Below are 16,643 nucleotides of genomic sequence, written 5' to 3'. Positions count from 1 at the left end.
AGATTTGCCTACCATTCACGCAACCCGTGCACCATTGTTTTTCTCTTGTTCCATTTATCTTCTTATATATCTACAGCACCGTCTGCGGGCGCCCACCTTCCGCCACCCTACACCACGGTTAAATACATACACACGGACCCGTCAACATAGTGGACCCCTTAAGAGGACGTCCCTAGGTCGCGCCTGCTAGACAGTTACTTTTAACTAACATCGTCATCCTCCACCGGCGCTTTGCTTGGTTCGTAAATATTGACTAACTTATCGAAACGGGGACCCCATGTGGTTAAAAAGCTATACTCATGGGGTTCATCGTCCGTACCTGCGGTGGAACAGTGGAGGGTTTTTAGGAGTTTATTATAGTGTTCTGTTCGGGGCAGGTGTGGAAGATTATAATGGGTTTGGGCGATTTTTTTGATTTACCTGACTGTAAGGAACTTAGCGAGCCAGAGGTACTCCCACAACCTTCGTAGGCGTAGTTACGCAGATCGTCGAATGGCCCGGAACCTGGGTCGATGTCGACGCGTCGCTTCCGGTCGTCCAGGAACACGTCCACCTTGCCGACGACCTGGTCGGACACGACGGCAATATCTGGACCTGGTGGTTGGTGCCAGGGGTAGGGTTTAGGGTGTGCGTGCAAAATATGGAAGAAGGGAAAAAACCAGTAACAAACCGTTACGTTTGCGGACGAGACAAGCTAAAGATAGTTGTTTTCAAGCGGTTTCAACTTAGATATTTGTGAAAAGAAGCTGAAATGAATCTTAAATTAAAAGTGCGGTGCCTTAGCTTGAAATTAACTAAGGGCAATTTAAAATACGAATTTTAAATTTAAATTTTCTTGAAACGTTGAAAAATAAATGTTTGATTAAATTGAATTTAATTTGGCGGGGTTTAGATGAGCTACAAACAAGAAAAGCTTTTCGATAGAAATGAAAAATATTTCTTTGGAAACAGTGATTGCGAAGAGTGCAGACGCGTCTTTTTCACTTTGATGTTGTTAACCGCACATCCTACGACATTGTTTACAAATTTTACTGAAGACATCGACAAATTCTACCTTAATTTGATCCATGGAATAAAACATTCACTTTAGAGAGTCTTTCACACCAATTCGCATGCATTCTGCCTCTAAATTGTAGGAAGCCACCAACATCGACACTGGGCATGCAAGCGAAACTCGCTACTTACGTACTGGCGGTGCCTTATGTTGGACGAGCTCCGGCAGCGGGCCGATCGGTATTTTGAGCGTCTTCATGTCGAACGCCGTCATATCGTTCTCGCCACCGCCCTCGTCACAGTAGTTAATGATGTTCTCGCGGATGTCGTCCTTGGTGGCCGGTTTCTTGTTGAAGTTGGCCGACCGGCGACGCGAGCAGGAAAAGTATAAAAACAGCAAAACTGTGGAGAGAATGTTTGATAGGAATGGTTTGGAGAACACATCAATATCGGTGCCGCCCTTCCGTGGTGCTTCACGGTTACGATCCACGTAAAGGTCTACTTACTAATGATCAGTAATAGGCAGGCTATTACGGCGGCCAAGGCACTGGTGCTGAATTTAAGCGCTTGTCGTTCCTTCAGAAACTCACAACTCTCGCCCCAGTACGAGTCCGGGCAGATGCACTTGTACTTCAGGCGGGGCTCCTGGTTGATGCAAGTGCCGCCATTCAGACACGGGTAGTCCAGACACTCGTTGCGATCGATGCAGGTTTTACCCTCCGGCGAGATGATCATACCATCACCGCAGCTGTTGTCAGAAAGGGAGGATTTTATGAGACGCAAAAGAAAATATTACTTAGGACTGTAGTCAGTTTTAATTTCCTAAAAAAACTGGACTAAAATATCTCAGAGTATGTATTAGAATTCGGTGAAAGATTACTTACGCGCATTCGTACTTGTTCCACAAGTCGACGCACTCGAATGGATCCGGGCAGTACGCGTTTTGGCACGGATTGTTGGACGAACAGTAGCGATCGATATTCTTCGCCGTGGTCGCCTGTCCCCACTGAGTGCCGTTCGTAGCGGGAGGCAGTGGCAGACTCTTACCATCCAACCTGTAGAATTGATAGACGATTATATTAAGAGAAATAGACTTAAGTAACGCCTGGCATAACGTACCTTATGTCATCGATGCAGCTCTTCTGGTAGTCCGACTTCACGTCATACGTCTTGACGCCGGTAAACTCTGGCTTGCCACCCGCGTACACACCCTCCTGCTTGTCGACCGACAGCCACTGGTGGCCATCGAACGAGAAGCTCTGGTTAAAGTTGGCACCTTCGCCCCCATCCAGCTCGAGGATGGCCGCCGAACCGTACCGCTGCACCTTCACCACGTGCCACTGGCCATCGTCGACCTCGACCGCCGTCAACGCTACCTCCTGCTCCTCCACCTGGCCCGTGTTGAGACTGTACCGGAAGTAAACCTTCGCTCCCTTCAACTCGATGATGCCGTACTCGCGCATATGCTGGTCACTGATGCGGAACAGCTCGCCGTACGTTTCGCGCGTCCGGAAGCGCAGCTGGATCTGCGTGGTGAACTTATCCGGCTCGAAGCTGAGCGCGTACTTCACGTAGCTGTGCGTTTTAAAGGTGGTTGGTGTGGTCGGCAGACTGCAGTACGTACCCGTCCAGCCCGGGTTGCACTCGCACTTGGCCTCATCGTACCTACCGACGCACTTGCCGTGCTCGAGGCAGCGAGCGACCTGGGGGTTTAGATCGCACACCTCCTGCGTGTACAGACATCCCGGTGCCGAACCCTTCGACAGTCCCGGGTGGGAGAGATCGTACAGAATGCCATTGTGTTTGAACTCACGGATGCAACCCTCGAAGCCGGCCCCGACGGGCATGTACTGCCACCGGCTGTACGTGTAGTCAAACTTATCCCGGAACAGGCCTCCAATCTGCAGCGGGGTGTTGAGGTTGAGATACTCGTTGAACGGCGGTACCTTCCCGATCGCCTGGCAGGTGTGATCGACAAACTCCACCAGATTGCCATCGTCCGCTTCGGTGATCTCGGCCGTCTTGCAAAAGTCCACCACCATCTTCACCTGCTCGGTGTCCCAAAACACATCGATCCGGTGCCATTCACCGTCGTTGAGCGGATGTTTCGTTTGGATGCGTAGTTCGAGCGTACCCGAACCGTAGTCGATGAGAAACCTTGGGTAGCCCTGCTCCAACTCGAGGGCAATAAAATCCGACAGCTGCTTGGCGCTGTCGTCCTCTTTCGGGGGAGTGATCGGGCCGTTGTAGAAGATCAACCCGTCGGCCTTCGTTGTGATGAGCTCCACGCTTATGTGTGACTTGTCGCACATATCCAGCGGGGAATACCAGGCCCATCCGTTGCCTCGGAAGCTACGCACGACCTGCTGACACCGGGGTCCGGTGTAGCCGGGTGGGCAGGAACACCGAATGCCCGATTTCGAGTCCGTACAGCGGCCCCCGTTGAGACAGGGATGGGATTTGCACGTCTGTTGTTGCTTGTACTCTCGCGAACTGCATACACACTCGGCGGTCGAGTTGATCTGCACACCAACTAGGGCCGTCTTGTTCGCGTTTACCAGACACGGGTTCGTCTGGACCTCGATGATGGAAGTGCACGAACCTCCGCAGTCGGCGTTCTCCAGCAGACACTCATCCACGTTGACCATGGTAATGTTGATACCCACGTCCTGCTCGATGTCTTCCTTGTGCAGCAGTATGATTCCGTTCAGCTGCACCGCCTTGTAGTAGTACGCACCGCGGACAGCAAACCGTACATCCGTCAGCGGAACAGTTCGATCCTTCATCTGAACGCTGAACACTTCCACGTTCTTCGCGTCGACGTTCAGCAGGTCGGCTAGCTTCTCCCGGAATCGTTCGAGCTTGCTTCTAAAGATGTTTTGCGTCCGGTAGTTCCAGATGCGAATGAAGTCCTCGTCCGTAATGCCGGCCAACCGTACCGAGCCCGAGTTGACGATCGCCTCGTACGAGATGTGTTTCACGTTCACCGACATGTTAGCGTACGACTCTTGTGCGTGCTTGCGATCGTAGATCTTGAACCGTAACCGGTACCGACCCTCGCGGGCCCCCCGTCTCATCGTCACCATACCGGACGTGTCGTCCAGCTTGAAGCGTGGGTTCTCGGCTTCGTCCCAGTAGAACAGTTTGTCCGACGTGTCCCAGTCATCCAGATCGTTCACAAACACCCGGCCAATCGGTGTGTCCGGCGCTTGTCCCAGGTAGTTGTACACGATCACCTCCTTCGACCCGGGTTGCATGATGTTATCGTTCAGATCACCGATCGTGATCGTCAGCGTACTCGTGCCGGTTTGCGGTGGCGTTCCGGAGTCCTTGATCACGATCGGGATGGTGTACTGCTTGCGATACTCCCGATCGAATGATCCCAGCGAGGAAATGATGGCCATCCCATCACCCTTGTTGTTCTGCTCCACCTTGAACGACGTGCGGATGACATCGTCCGCGTCCGGATCCATGCGGAATTGGAACGGCGGACCATTACCCTTGAGCCGATCGTCCCGATCGTTTGCGGAGATTTCGATGATCTTCGATGGTGGTGAGTTCTCGAGCAGAATTGGCCGGTAGTCTTCGGCGAACTCGGGTGCATTGTCGTTGATGTCCTTCACCAGCACGGTAAGGATGGCGGACGCGGTTCGGGGTGGCACACCGTCGTCCGTGGCGAGGATCTCAAGCGAATGCTTGGCGGTGGACTCACGGTCTAGTGCGCGCTGGATCGTCACCGAACCGTCCTGGTTGATGGCGAACTGACGCTTTCGATCGGTGGCTCTATTGATGCTGTACGTGATCTTGCTCTTACCACCTTTGTCAATGTCGACCGCTTTGAACGTGCCCAAGTTCTTGCCGACTTCCGCGTTCTCGTACACCGCCGCCTCGATGTGCGGTTTCTTGAACCGTGGTGTGTTGTCGTTAATATCCTTCAGCTTGACAATCACCCACGAGTGATCGACGTGATACTTGTCGCTCTCGTCGATGCCCTCGTTGTCGATCACCTGTATCCGAAAGCGGAACCCATTGATCTGCATCGGATCCTCGAAGTCAAGCGGCTGCACTACCTTCAAACTGCCCGTACCATCGGCGTTCTTTACCATCGCGAACTTATCCGCGCCGTATCCGCTGCTCTCGATGATCTTGTACTGGAAGTTGTTAATTTCGTCATCGTCGTTCACGGTGACCGTCAGGATCGGTGCATCGGGCAGCACCGTACCGTCCGTCTCTTCCACCTCCACAAACCACTCGTCTTTGGTAAACCGCGGTGGCATATCGTTAAGGTCCTTCACCTTGATCGATGCCGTACCCGTACCCTTCAACCCTCCGCCATCGGTAGCCACGATCTGCAGCGAGTAGTCGGGTGTTTTCTCCCGATCGAGACAACAGACGGCCGTCGTGATGACCCCCGTGTCCGGGTTGATGTCGAAAATCGGCAACCCGGTGTCCTCCTCGATCGCATTCTTCTCGATCGAGTAGATCACCTTCGCGTTGGTGCCCTCGTTGATGTCATCATAGTCTTCCGCCTTAATGGTCATCACGTGCATGCCGATGGTACCGTTTTCCGTCACGTTCCCGTACGCGATGCCGTTCGGGAATAGGGGTGCATTGTCGTTCACATCCTTCAGGTTTATCTGAACCTCCGTGAAGCCGACCAATCCTTCACCGCCTTCATCTTGTGCGAACACGGTGAACTTCCACGAGGCTCTTCCATGTGGCGGATCGCGGTTGAGGGGCTAAGGGAAAAAGTTATAATTTAATTTGGTGTAAAATAAGTGAAGTAGCTTGTGAGAAACTTTTCAAAAAGGTTCAAATAGTGTCGTTGTTAAATTGTTGTCTGATTCAATTTTATACAAATTTCTTGCTTCTTTCGGTGGCTGCAAAATCCACAAAACCCACGAGTGGACTTTTTGTAAAACTTCCATCGTTTTGTTTCAAAGAATCCAAATGACCTTTGCGGCAAAACTTTTCCTATCATGCCGCTGCAGCTTTTAGAACGGGATTTTTTTTTTAAATTCGGACAAAGTTTTCGGTCCCAAATATTCATCGCTTCTCGACCAAGCACACAGATATAAAAACTGTCTAAAAAATCTCTTCGTGACTAACCCTCAGCTCTTCGTGGGTTGGAAGAATAGAAGATGCTGTTTGTTCCCTTCCTTAGTTCAGCTGGGAAATCATTTGAGAAGACGACGGTCAATCTATGCTTTTGTTCTAGCAGTTAGAAAATTTGAAGAAAAAAAAACGTACACGATGTCTGCGAAAACTGTTCCACTGAAGACATTACTTTGATTTCGCATGTTGTCGTCATTGCGACACGGACCCAGGGTTTGTCAGTTTTGCTTGCCTGTGTACGGTTGTGACAGCGTTTGCGACCTACCTTCAGCACAAATATTTCCCCCGTGGCCTTGTTGATGTCGAAGTTGCTCTCGGAGGGATTTTCGATGTCGATACCGGGCCCGGTCAGGAAGTAGATGATGTTGTTCGGTCGCTCCACGTCGGCGTCGGATGCTGTGACCTGCGGCGGGAAGAAGAGGCGTACGTGAGCAAAAACAGTCCCGTTCACGCCTGTTTCGTTTGAAGAAAACGGCGTGCAAGAAGAAATCAATGTTCCCCAGTGTTAGCAGACAAACGGAAAACGGAGCAAACAAAAACGCCAATGGCGACGTGTGGCGTCCGACCGACATCCTTTCGAAGCGCTTCGGCTAAAACGGAAAAAGTATATGTGAGCCCTATGCCGATGATTGGCATTGGTGTTTTCGGTCGAAATCCACTTGACTGTTATATCCTGTGCCAAACGATTCCATTCCGGGAAAGGCATAGATACACCTGAGGACGACGTGGAAAACACCGGTCCAACGTCCCAACCACGCTACGCTCCTCCCATGCGGAGGCTAATTCGATTCTCGAGTCTGTCAGTTGGAAAATTAGTTTTTCATTTATTACTGCAAATTGCATTGCCCGTTGATGTGGTTTAACGTGTATGTTTGTTCATGTGTGTATGAAGGTCGGCATGTTTGGTTCGGAAAATATTAACAGCATACCAACACTCGTACACGTACGGGATTCTCACTCCCGCAGGAGCTCTGCGGCAAAACGCCTTCCATTAGCAAGCAATCTATCGAACATACACATGTCCGATTCATTTACGCAGTCCTCAGTCCTCCTTTCCTCGGCTGTCAATTTGAATAAAAATGGTTGTGTTATGGCGATTGAGTTATTACGGTAACAAGCGTTGGCATTTGTGATTGATTGAAACTTGGAAGGGCTTGCCGAGTAGAAGTAAACCGAGCGGTGCTATCGCTCCAATACGAACTGGGGGCATGACTGCAACATTTATACAAGTAGCAGCAACAATGGTTGGTAGTAACTGTAGTGATATGTAAATGTGAAAGCAATCCTTCGTGGTCGTGAATAATTCAGGTTGGGAAACGCTCGTACGTAAAACATTGCACCCATTAACAGATTTGATAGTGGTACATATTAAATGTAAACCTCCTCTGTAATTGTTACTTTATCTAGCCATTTGGAAGCCGTTCAGCGGACACCACCTGAACAGGCCATCCTGGAAAATGCATTACGTACACTATCTTGTATTTGTAGTACAATTGACGTGCCTTCAAAGGTGCAACAACGGATGGACGTGGAAGCTTGTAATGGCAGCAATCGTCGGTTCAGGTACGAAAAATAAAAGCAGTGAAAACACCAACATCGTGAGGTGCAAGAAAGAATCCGGAATACTGTAACGCCGATTGCAACGGCAAAGAGAAAATCGTTGGTCTGAACAAAAAAGATGAAAACGACTACATTCCATTACGCTCATTTCTTTCATGGCTTTCCGAGGTAATTTCCTCCTCGCCCAAGTGCATCAACAACAAGACGCGCATTATGAATGACTCGAAGCGAGAAAAGTTTTCGTGCTCATACTTCCAACGTAAGAGAGAATTCGAGTGCACCACAGACCGAGTCGTAAAATTATCGGAAATGTCCTTGCACTGCAAGATTCTGTTAAGGTTTTGTGTTTTTCCTTTCCAGCACCTTTCCTGTTCCAGGTGAAGATACTCAGGATAATCCGCTGATCCGCTTGATATTGTCTATTCGCTCTTGGGCGTTGGAATGGGATGACAATCATAGTGGAAATTTGCCAACCCTCTGAACTGAAGTTCTTTTTTAAGGAAGGTGGAAGACGAAAAAAGATCGAATTTTCTGCTAGTTATGTAAATTTCAATGAAAATTTATTCACTTCCCAATAGTTTTGTGGGGAAAGTTTTTCATACAATTCATATTCTTCTTTTTTCCTACCGCCTAGTGTGTCTCGGTGACCTTGAAGCAGGAAGCCATTATCATCTGCTGCTTCTTTTCCTTCGAGCGAAAAAACTTCTATTAAATGACTTCTGGCTTCTGGCTGCCGCCACTCTTCAAATGATCTTGCAACTCGTGTGGCATGGGAAAAGAATACACAAATTTATGCAAATAATAGAATCGCAGTGGAATGCCAATTCCTTTTTAAAAAATCAAGGGGATGACAAAAGTCTACTTTTGGCAGACGACCTTACAATGTGCCAAGGGTAAAACTTTAATACGCCCGTCTTACGAGATGCGTAGTGAACTAGAGGCGTGTGCGGGGGTCCGGGTTTTCGGTAGAATCTAGGGAACCGTCGGAGAGAGGTGTCCATCTATATTCATTTAAAACTTTCTTAGATGGATTTCACGATTTTGTGGAATTGGCAAATGGTCGACCTTCTGTAGGATTTCTGCTTATCATTCTCTTTCGTGCAAAATTTGAGCGAATCCACCAACGGAGCGTCAAAATCAACGGCGAGGCGTTAAATTTGGTGATATGTCATAATTATACACCATGCCAACCGGATGGCCGTTTGCCAGGCTGTTGCCAGACGCCAGTGGACGTTCTCGGAAAGCAACCGTTGATTCGCTTACACTCGCTTCCCGTGAACGTTCGAGGTTCGTTATAAATTGTAACCGCTGTGCCATCAATCATCACCAAGCGCGCCAACTTGTGCGTGGGAAAGTTAACACGAACACATCGTGCCGTCCACGAGTATAGCAGGACGACATGACGTTGATAGGAAGGCTTATGATGAAACCTGTCCTGTTTTCTTTTTCCACCATACAGAAGAAAACGCACATGGCGTCACTTCGGAACGGAACTCAAAGCTTTCCCTCAGCATTCCAGCAGGCGAGAGTTTCGCACAAATTGCATGAATGTTGGTGAAAATAGGTACAAGGACGATCCTGTTTGCACCGAACCTGTTTGTGCTTCCCACCACATTGCACTCGGGTGCATACGAATGTCAAGGATGCAATACCCCGCACGTTGAACCGGGAACGACACTCGACTTTAGTTGGATTAATTCTAACGGAATTTTCTCCGCAAAGTCATGGTTGAAGCGAGACTCGTACGACAGCAAGGCTACCCTTAAATAACGATCACTGTCGTTCGATGGCTGGGAGAAGCATTTTTCAGGATAGAATTTTCGTAATGACATCTTTTACCTCGTCATAAGCTTGTTAATATTTATCCTACCTCCTCGTTAGGGAGGATTTTGACGTTACCGAGCCAGCTGGCGTAAGTAGGAAACGATGGCAAAACGTGCCAGCTTCGATCATCCAACTCTGGTTTTTGCTTTGCCGTTCTCTTTTAGTGGTAGAGGAAAAAGGAAATCATCGAAGAACGCCGCCAGGATCCAGGAGCCACAAATGGATGAACCATTGCCGTTTTTTCCCCAGTGAAAGTACGAGGACCGAGCGTACGATGACGTTATTATCGTCGTTATCGGTTCCCCTATGCCGATGAGTGTAACCGGGGGAAACAACTGGTTCCGTTAGAAGTCACGTGGAAGACGGGCTCGTGCAAACAATACCGACAAGTTTTCGCCCGATAGGCAAGACTGGTTTTTCCACGTATGTCGCCGGGGGTTGGTGCAATCTTGGTAAATAAGTTTATGCTTACAAGCGCCTTCCCAAGTGTGAAGGGCAAAGCGACGAGAAAAATCGAACGAAGAGTAATTGCATGTTAAAGGATATTTTCTCCCCTTGCTTCCGATGATGCTATGCTATGATTTTTCCCGTTCCTTCTGTTGAAAGTGCAGACGTGCCCGGCAAACAACAAAGAATTACGTTGCATTATTTTTTAATGAGAACTGTTACGTGAACCATATGATGTAGCATATATTGGAAGAGTGGAGCGGAGTTGAAAAAGAAATGTGTGTAAGTATGCTTTCAATTTTACTCACAGTTTTCACAAATACCCAACACACGTAAGTGATTCAAATATAGACGTTTGGTTAGTGGTGTAATGGTGTTGAAAATAGAGTATCATCTATTTTTTTTAAGCATTCCTAAACATTTATGTTCACTATAATGCTGGTGAAAGAAGAATACAAAAGTTTGTTTTAATGTTTTAATTTAAATTAATTTAGTTAATCGTTTTCAATTTTTATCAGCGTTAATGCTGCAACCCTGTTTCCAGAATGAAATCCAAAACATTGCTGTTAAAAAATGCAAGCTTATTTATCGCAAAGGTTATCATTTGTGCTTCAAAAAATTTCTAGTGTTTGTTTTATGAAGCGCTAGATTATGATATCTCGCAACGATTCACCAAAGCTTTCCGGTCGGTACGATTCATGTTTGTTCTTCTCATTGAAACTGTTTCTACATATTGCAAATCCAACAGTAAACAACCTCAACTTTGGCTCTGCCATCGGCCATGCCCGGAACATGCCATCCATTAGTCAACCCGTTTCCTAATGGCGGGACCGATGCTGGGTACAATATCACGATCATCGTCATCAGCATCATCATCATCGTTACCGTGGGCACAATCATAGTTGCGTCCGGAAAGTCGGTCGAACTATCCCATAAATTAAATAAATGTTTTTCAAAGGACATTCGACCTCGAAACGGTCCGTGGCAGCACGACGGGAGTTTACGGGGTTTCCGGCAGGTGGCAAGATAAACCCTGGACATTGGAGTCAGATCCGCACGATCATGGTGCCGCACATGCTGTGAGTGTATGTGTGTATGCCTGGGGTCATAAAGCACACACGTGGTGTGGTACCATCCATGGATGACCAGTGTAAGGGTCAAAGCCATAATTGAACTCTTCGGTGGCAATAAAATTGATAAGTGTCTTCCCATCGTCCGAAGGCCGTCTATATATCCAACCTAGAAGCGAACCGAACGGTGGCTTACGAGAGGTACTAATGAAAAACACAATCTATCTTAAGGGACCAGCTAGTAACCATGCACTGTATGTGGGCCATGCTTTCGTTCCGTACACGTACAGCCCGTTTCGGTGAATGACATCTCGGCAAAGGAGAGCACAGACACGCTCGGGTTCCTTCTTGCAGAGCCCGAAAGTTTCTTCTTTGATCAGCAAAACGTCAACCTTAAGCGCTTTTCCGTGTAGTTCGAGAGCCGAATGCCGGGAATACACTGATCCTGTGCGTATGAAGTTTTACATCCCTCGCACGGGCCAGTGGCTGAGTGGACGAACCATGCAATCGAGGGAGGTTTATTCGACCATTTTGTAGCACCGGTTCCGGACAAGCCGGCTAGACAATGGTGGAATGTTCCTGCCCGGGGAAATTTTCTCCTGCTGAAAACGGGGCTGAACCGGGAATATCGGATGCCGGCAGAAGTTTGCTCCGGCTTGGCAATTGAATAGCATCCTTGATGCTTCCTTACTCGACGGCAATCGAACATTCTTGCGCGAAAAGTGCTCCAACTCGAGCGCTCCTGTTCTCCGCTCGATGCTTGCGAACAATGGCGGTGCATTTGTTTGCCCGGGTCAAAAGTCAAACGGATCGACTGGAGAACGTCCGGAGCGTTACGCCTTTCCGAAGTTCCACAGTTTCGTACAATGTAAACCGGCGACCGACAAAAATTCCGTCGAAGCGATCGTTTGGGAATTCTTTTACTTGAGCTAAAAATCGATCTGTTTGGGCGTGGAAGTTGCGGGGGTCGTAATGGAGCTAATATAAGTTACACTCGCCTTTATGTCGGATCTGTATGTTCGCCAACTGGAAGGTTGAATGAGGTGTTCGTTGCGTGTAAATGTGTGAGGTTCTTTTCTTTTCCACTCCCTATCTCCTTTTGTTGGTTTCAGTTACTCTCAAGGATTGATGTTTTACGATCGCACCAACATGTTTGCAATTGCCGATGGGTTGTGATCCACAAATTTGACCCGCACGCATGGCTCTACTTTGTTTTACTTTTCACAATGTTTTACGTAAGGCACAAGTTCGTACGCGAAGGGTTGTCATGGGACGCAACTTTTTTACGGTTCCGAAACTGCACGGACGTGATTTCGTGAGGATGTGGGTCCTGTTTGCTCGGGTTGTTATTCGCATTCCTTGTAGACTTCACTTCTCATTTTATTGAACAATTTGTTTCAACATTTTCGAAGCTTCGTGTTCTACCAACTTTTCTTTTTTTCTTCGTTAAACTGTAACTGCCTTTCTATAGGTTGTTTGGTGAGTGAACTTCAGTGACAAGTAACCAAACTATATAAACGACCATAAACGGGGAAAATGTGGCAAAACCTTTCCCAAAACGTGCTATTCTGGCTGGAAATTGAAACAAATGAACTGTGCGAAATTGTCCATCTTTCAGGGCACTCTGTTCTTATAAAAAAGTGTAGAATTATGAACCAACATATTTGTGGTACCTCGTACCGTTCGTTGGTTCTGAGGAACGAGGTTTCCAAATGTCGTAATGATTTTGGTGACTATAATGAAACATAAAGTGAAGTACGCGTTTGGTTCTGGCCATGAAAGGAGCATGCGAATAGAAAACCTTGGTCGCCGCCGGCGTCAGTAAATAGTGGTACGATAAAGTTTCAAATCTAACTTCAACGACCAGGCGAAATGCATGTGTGCTTTTTCTCTGAGTTAATGTTGCACAATGTGTAGCTTTTCCATGGAACGCGCCAAATCTTCGAGGCAGTACCAGTGAATTAACACTGGCTGAAGCTAAACAGTTTCTGTCACTTGAGTTTTCCGTACGTTTACATTGGCTGCGCTCAGGAGTATGAGTAAGTGGGTAAATCTATTTGCTTTCGAATAAATGAATCGGACTTTTGATTAACTATGGAGGACCGAATGCAAAAAGCTTTCCGTGGCTGATGGGTAATAGTTCGAGCAAATGTAAATCAGAAAAGGCATTGTTCCATCGCTTTGTGAACTTCATGTTCACATTAGTCAAGCTGTGTCCATTCTAATCAATTATGATGTTATCAATAAATACGTTCCCTCATGTTTTAAACCTGATGGAACAAAGTTATGAAAATTTAGAAATGGACCACTACTCGACTAGATTGAGGTTGTGGTTTTGCCATTGTGGAACCCGTTAATGTTGTTGATTATTTCATTTTCCGCAGTAATAAATATATTGATCAGGATTTTACGATCATTTAAAAACTATATTGGTTTAAAAAGATGAGCCATGGTTGTTTTTTCATAGCTTGAAATCTGGAAGAATAAAACAAAGATATGATCAACAAGCTGTGAATCAATTGCAATAATGTTTTGCGACAATTGCCATATCTTTCATTCAAAAACACAATAGGTCTCTTCTACTATGGCGTTTGTATCTAGTAACAAAAAACTAGTGTGAACTGTATAGTCAGCTTTTTCTACCAACAACATTAGCGCATGCAACACGACTGGTATACAAATGTCTTACCATGAACGGAACGGAACCAAAACGTAAACATGTTGCATGTTGCTTGAAAGATTGGCATACTGGTATTTGGAATATTTGTCTCTACGATCTCCTGCAGCTGCAACTCTCTTGCTGCTAGCCATGTTTGCAACCATTATTGTTCAGCTAAGCAAGGAAAACTTTGACTCAGCGCGGCGACTGCCGTTTATTGTTTGTTGTTTCCATAGAATTGCTTTCTTCGAAGGAGAGAAGTATACTGACGTTTCTTTTGTCGCAAAATGTCGGATGCCTTTTTTTCGTTTTACATGAGCATATTTATTTTTCAAACAGCTTTTACAGCCACAGCAACTGGCGTTACTGCATCTGTAGCATACACTTTTATCTTTCACTTACAGACCGGTAAACAAAACCGGCATTGTTTACTATACTTGGAAACCTGTTTCCAACCCACGAGTTGTAGATTTTCGTGATGTAGTTTTTGCTGATTCTACATCGAGTGCAGCTACATTAAATAAATTGCATGAACAAACGCACACTGCCTGAAGCATGTGCAACCAAAGTAAGAACGGGCAGCACTTCTCAGCGATCGCAAAAGCATGAACGAAGTGTGCTCCATTCGAGTGCTTTACGTTAGCCATGCACCAGATTTGGCTCCCGGAGCAGGAAGTTTTGTTTGTTTTGAACAAGAAAAATGCTTTTTGCACAATTGTTTATGTCATATGCTTCAGTAACTCGTCTATTTGATTCTGAAAATTTTTTAGAATGATCTCGACAATTTTTTAACACTTTTCTACACAAGTTCATAAAAGAATTTCATTCTGGTTGAATTTATTCTGGTGCTACTTTAGCTCATTTTTATAGGCCAGTCGGTTTGAAAGTTCACATATAATTCCACGAAATATCCACAACGAAAGAAGAACGAATGACCAAAATAGAATAATTTTCCAATCCAAAACTGATTCTTTTCTAACCGGAATCGGTGGTTCAAATTTCACTAAATTGGTCAATACAACTGACCCGGTTCATGCCGTAGAAAATCGCCTCTTTTTTCGAATGCTGCGGTACCAAATGAGGCAAAACCTCGTAAGTTACTTTTATAGTGGTTATCTTCCGTTGGCCGAGAGTTTTAGAATTCCGAGCAAACTATGTCACCGGTCGGCATGAGGCTCGGTTTTCTCAAAATCCGTGAATATCTGGGGCAAGCAAGTGGAAGATGGCATAAAAGATTTTTCGTTCGTTCGAATCTCGTTTGTCCCCAAGTTTTCTTGATAGTAGAAATAATCAACGCCTCCCAATGGCGTAAAGTGGCAAGCGTGACGCTTCTTCCCATTGGCAGAAGATAAAAGTTTATATCGCAAAAATCGTTTGCGGTGACCACGCTGCCCCATCCCTAGGGAACCACATCAATGAAATGCCATGGTACAAAACCAAAAAGAACGCTAGAGGACTTTGCCTACCATCGGTCAGGCAAGGCCGAAAACAAGTGACCATTATGTGTCTTGGGCTAGAAGTTTTGCTCAAAAAGCTTTTCTTTGCTGGCCACTATTTGGTCACAGTGTGGAGGTTTCCCACCCACCAACCACAAAAAATGAATGCTGGAAAACGGCTTTTGCAATGAAGTTCTTTAGCAAAAAGTTTTCTGGCTGACACTGCACAAATACATACCCCACTCGGACCGGCCAGTTTTGCGGTGATGAAGGGAAAGAAAATTCTTCCATCGCAACGTTTGGGCAAAGAGAAGCATAAAGTTGGCATAAATTATTTATTCCGAGCGTACAGATCGGTGCAAGACTAGGTGCCCATGAAGAACGAATCGTGCTCTAGGGCTCCAGCGGATGGCTTGAAGTAGACGGTTAGTGAAGGTTAAATGAAATTAAACTTATACTAGATTGGACTCCAGGGCCCTTCAGGCGGTCAAACGATCACAATTGAGCTTTGATTGGGATGGGAAAAGTAAATGAGCAAGTTTGCTTGTTTCCCAGAAGTTTGCAAGTAACCAAAAGTGATGTTGTATTAATTAACTATTTGCGAACGCTTGTTGCTTAAGCTCCATCAAATGTTCGAATGATGCGCTTAAATATAAACACGAAGTTATACCAAATACACATAAAACAAGAAGTAGTGAAAAATATATTTAAAATGTGAAAATCAGAAGCTTTTGTTAATGTAGACATTAGAAACAAGATTTTGAAATTGCAGAAAACTTAAATGGCCGGTAGGACAAAGACTACATAAAAAGCTGTTAGAATTATAAAAAAGCACGTTGTAATTTATGTTTGAAAATAATGAATCGCTTCTACTTGATGTCATTTATACCTTTCTATCTCATAAATATTTCCATTTGCAATGAATTGGTACTTTGCATTTAACCTGACTCATTAAATCTCATCAGGATTTTTGATTCCACTAAAAGGTTGCTGTGGTTTGCAAATACCGAGTTAATTCCGCTTTCCTTCCACAAACTGGACGTGTTCACGACCTGGTAGAGTGTTCTTTATATCTTTCGATACATTTAGCAAGCTGAGTCCATAAAACTACCACCAAACGTTGATCCCATCCAACCAACCGTAAGAATAGGGTTAGTTCCTGGAGAACCAAATGTAACCCGAAAGCGAAGTTTTTGCAGTGTTCAAAAAGAACGCAAACTTGTATGCACACACATTCATTTTACACTGCTATACAGGGAAGTAAAGTTTTTATATTCCTAGGAAGGTGCGCTCCAGGTCTGGTCCCGGGCAGATAGAGAGATTTATTTCATCGCATGAATTATCCCCTCTTGTTGCAAATGGGCTAGGGATAGTTCACACCAAACAGACTCATATTGACACTCTCACATATTCGAATCGATTGGAGGTGATTTTTCAAACTGGGTTTAAGAAAATATGATAAAAAATAAAAAAATACAAAATATTCCATTTTGAAACATACTCAAAAAAACCAGCAGTTTTACTGAACTGAAGAAACAA

General features: G+C 45.8%; 1 protein-coding gene across 1 annotated transcript in view; it reads right to left on the bottom strand.

The window, feature by feature from the left end:
* Positions 1-200: 200 nt before the first annotated feature.
* The window catches only part of LOC131266292 (neural-cadherin-like), a 97,343-nt gene continuing 80,900 nt past the window's right edge, over positions 201-16,643 (bottom strand). Inside the window, exons 5-11 of the mRNA XM_058268739.1 lie at positions 6,374-6,511; positions 2,113-5,732; positions 1,878-2,048; positions 1,500-1,741; positions 1,186-1,395; positions 421-594; positions 201-319 (exon numbers count right to left, since the gene is read on the bottom strand). Coding sequence (XP_058124722.1) covers positions 201-319; positions 421-594; positions 1,186-1,395; positions 1,500-1,741; positions 1,878-2,048; positions 2,113-5,732; positions 6,374-6,511 — 4,674 coding nt within the window. The remainder of the gene's footprint in view (positions 320-420; positions 595-1,185; positions 1,396-1,499; positions 1,742-1,877; positions 2,049-2,112; positions 5,733-6,373; positions 6,512-16,643) is intronic.

This window comes from Anopheles coustani, chromosome 2 (assembly GCF_943734705.1).
Source record: "Anopheles coustani chromosome 2, idAnoCousDA_361_x.2, whole genome shotgun sequence".
Taxonomy (NCBI): domain Eukaryota; kingdom Metazoa; phylum Arthropoda; class Insecta; order Diptera; family Culicidae; genus Anopheles; species Anopheles coustani.
The sequence above is the reverse complement of the archived record's forward strand: the minus strand, read 5'-3'. Positions and strand labels throughout refer to the sequence as shown.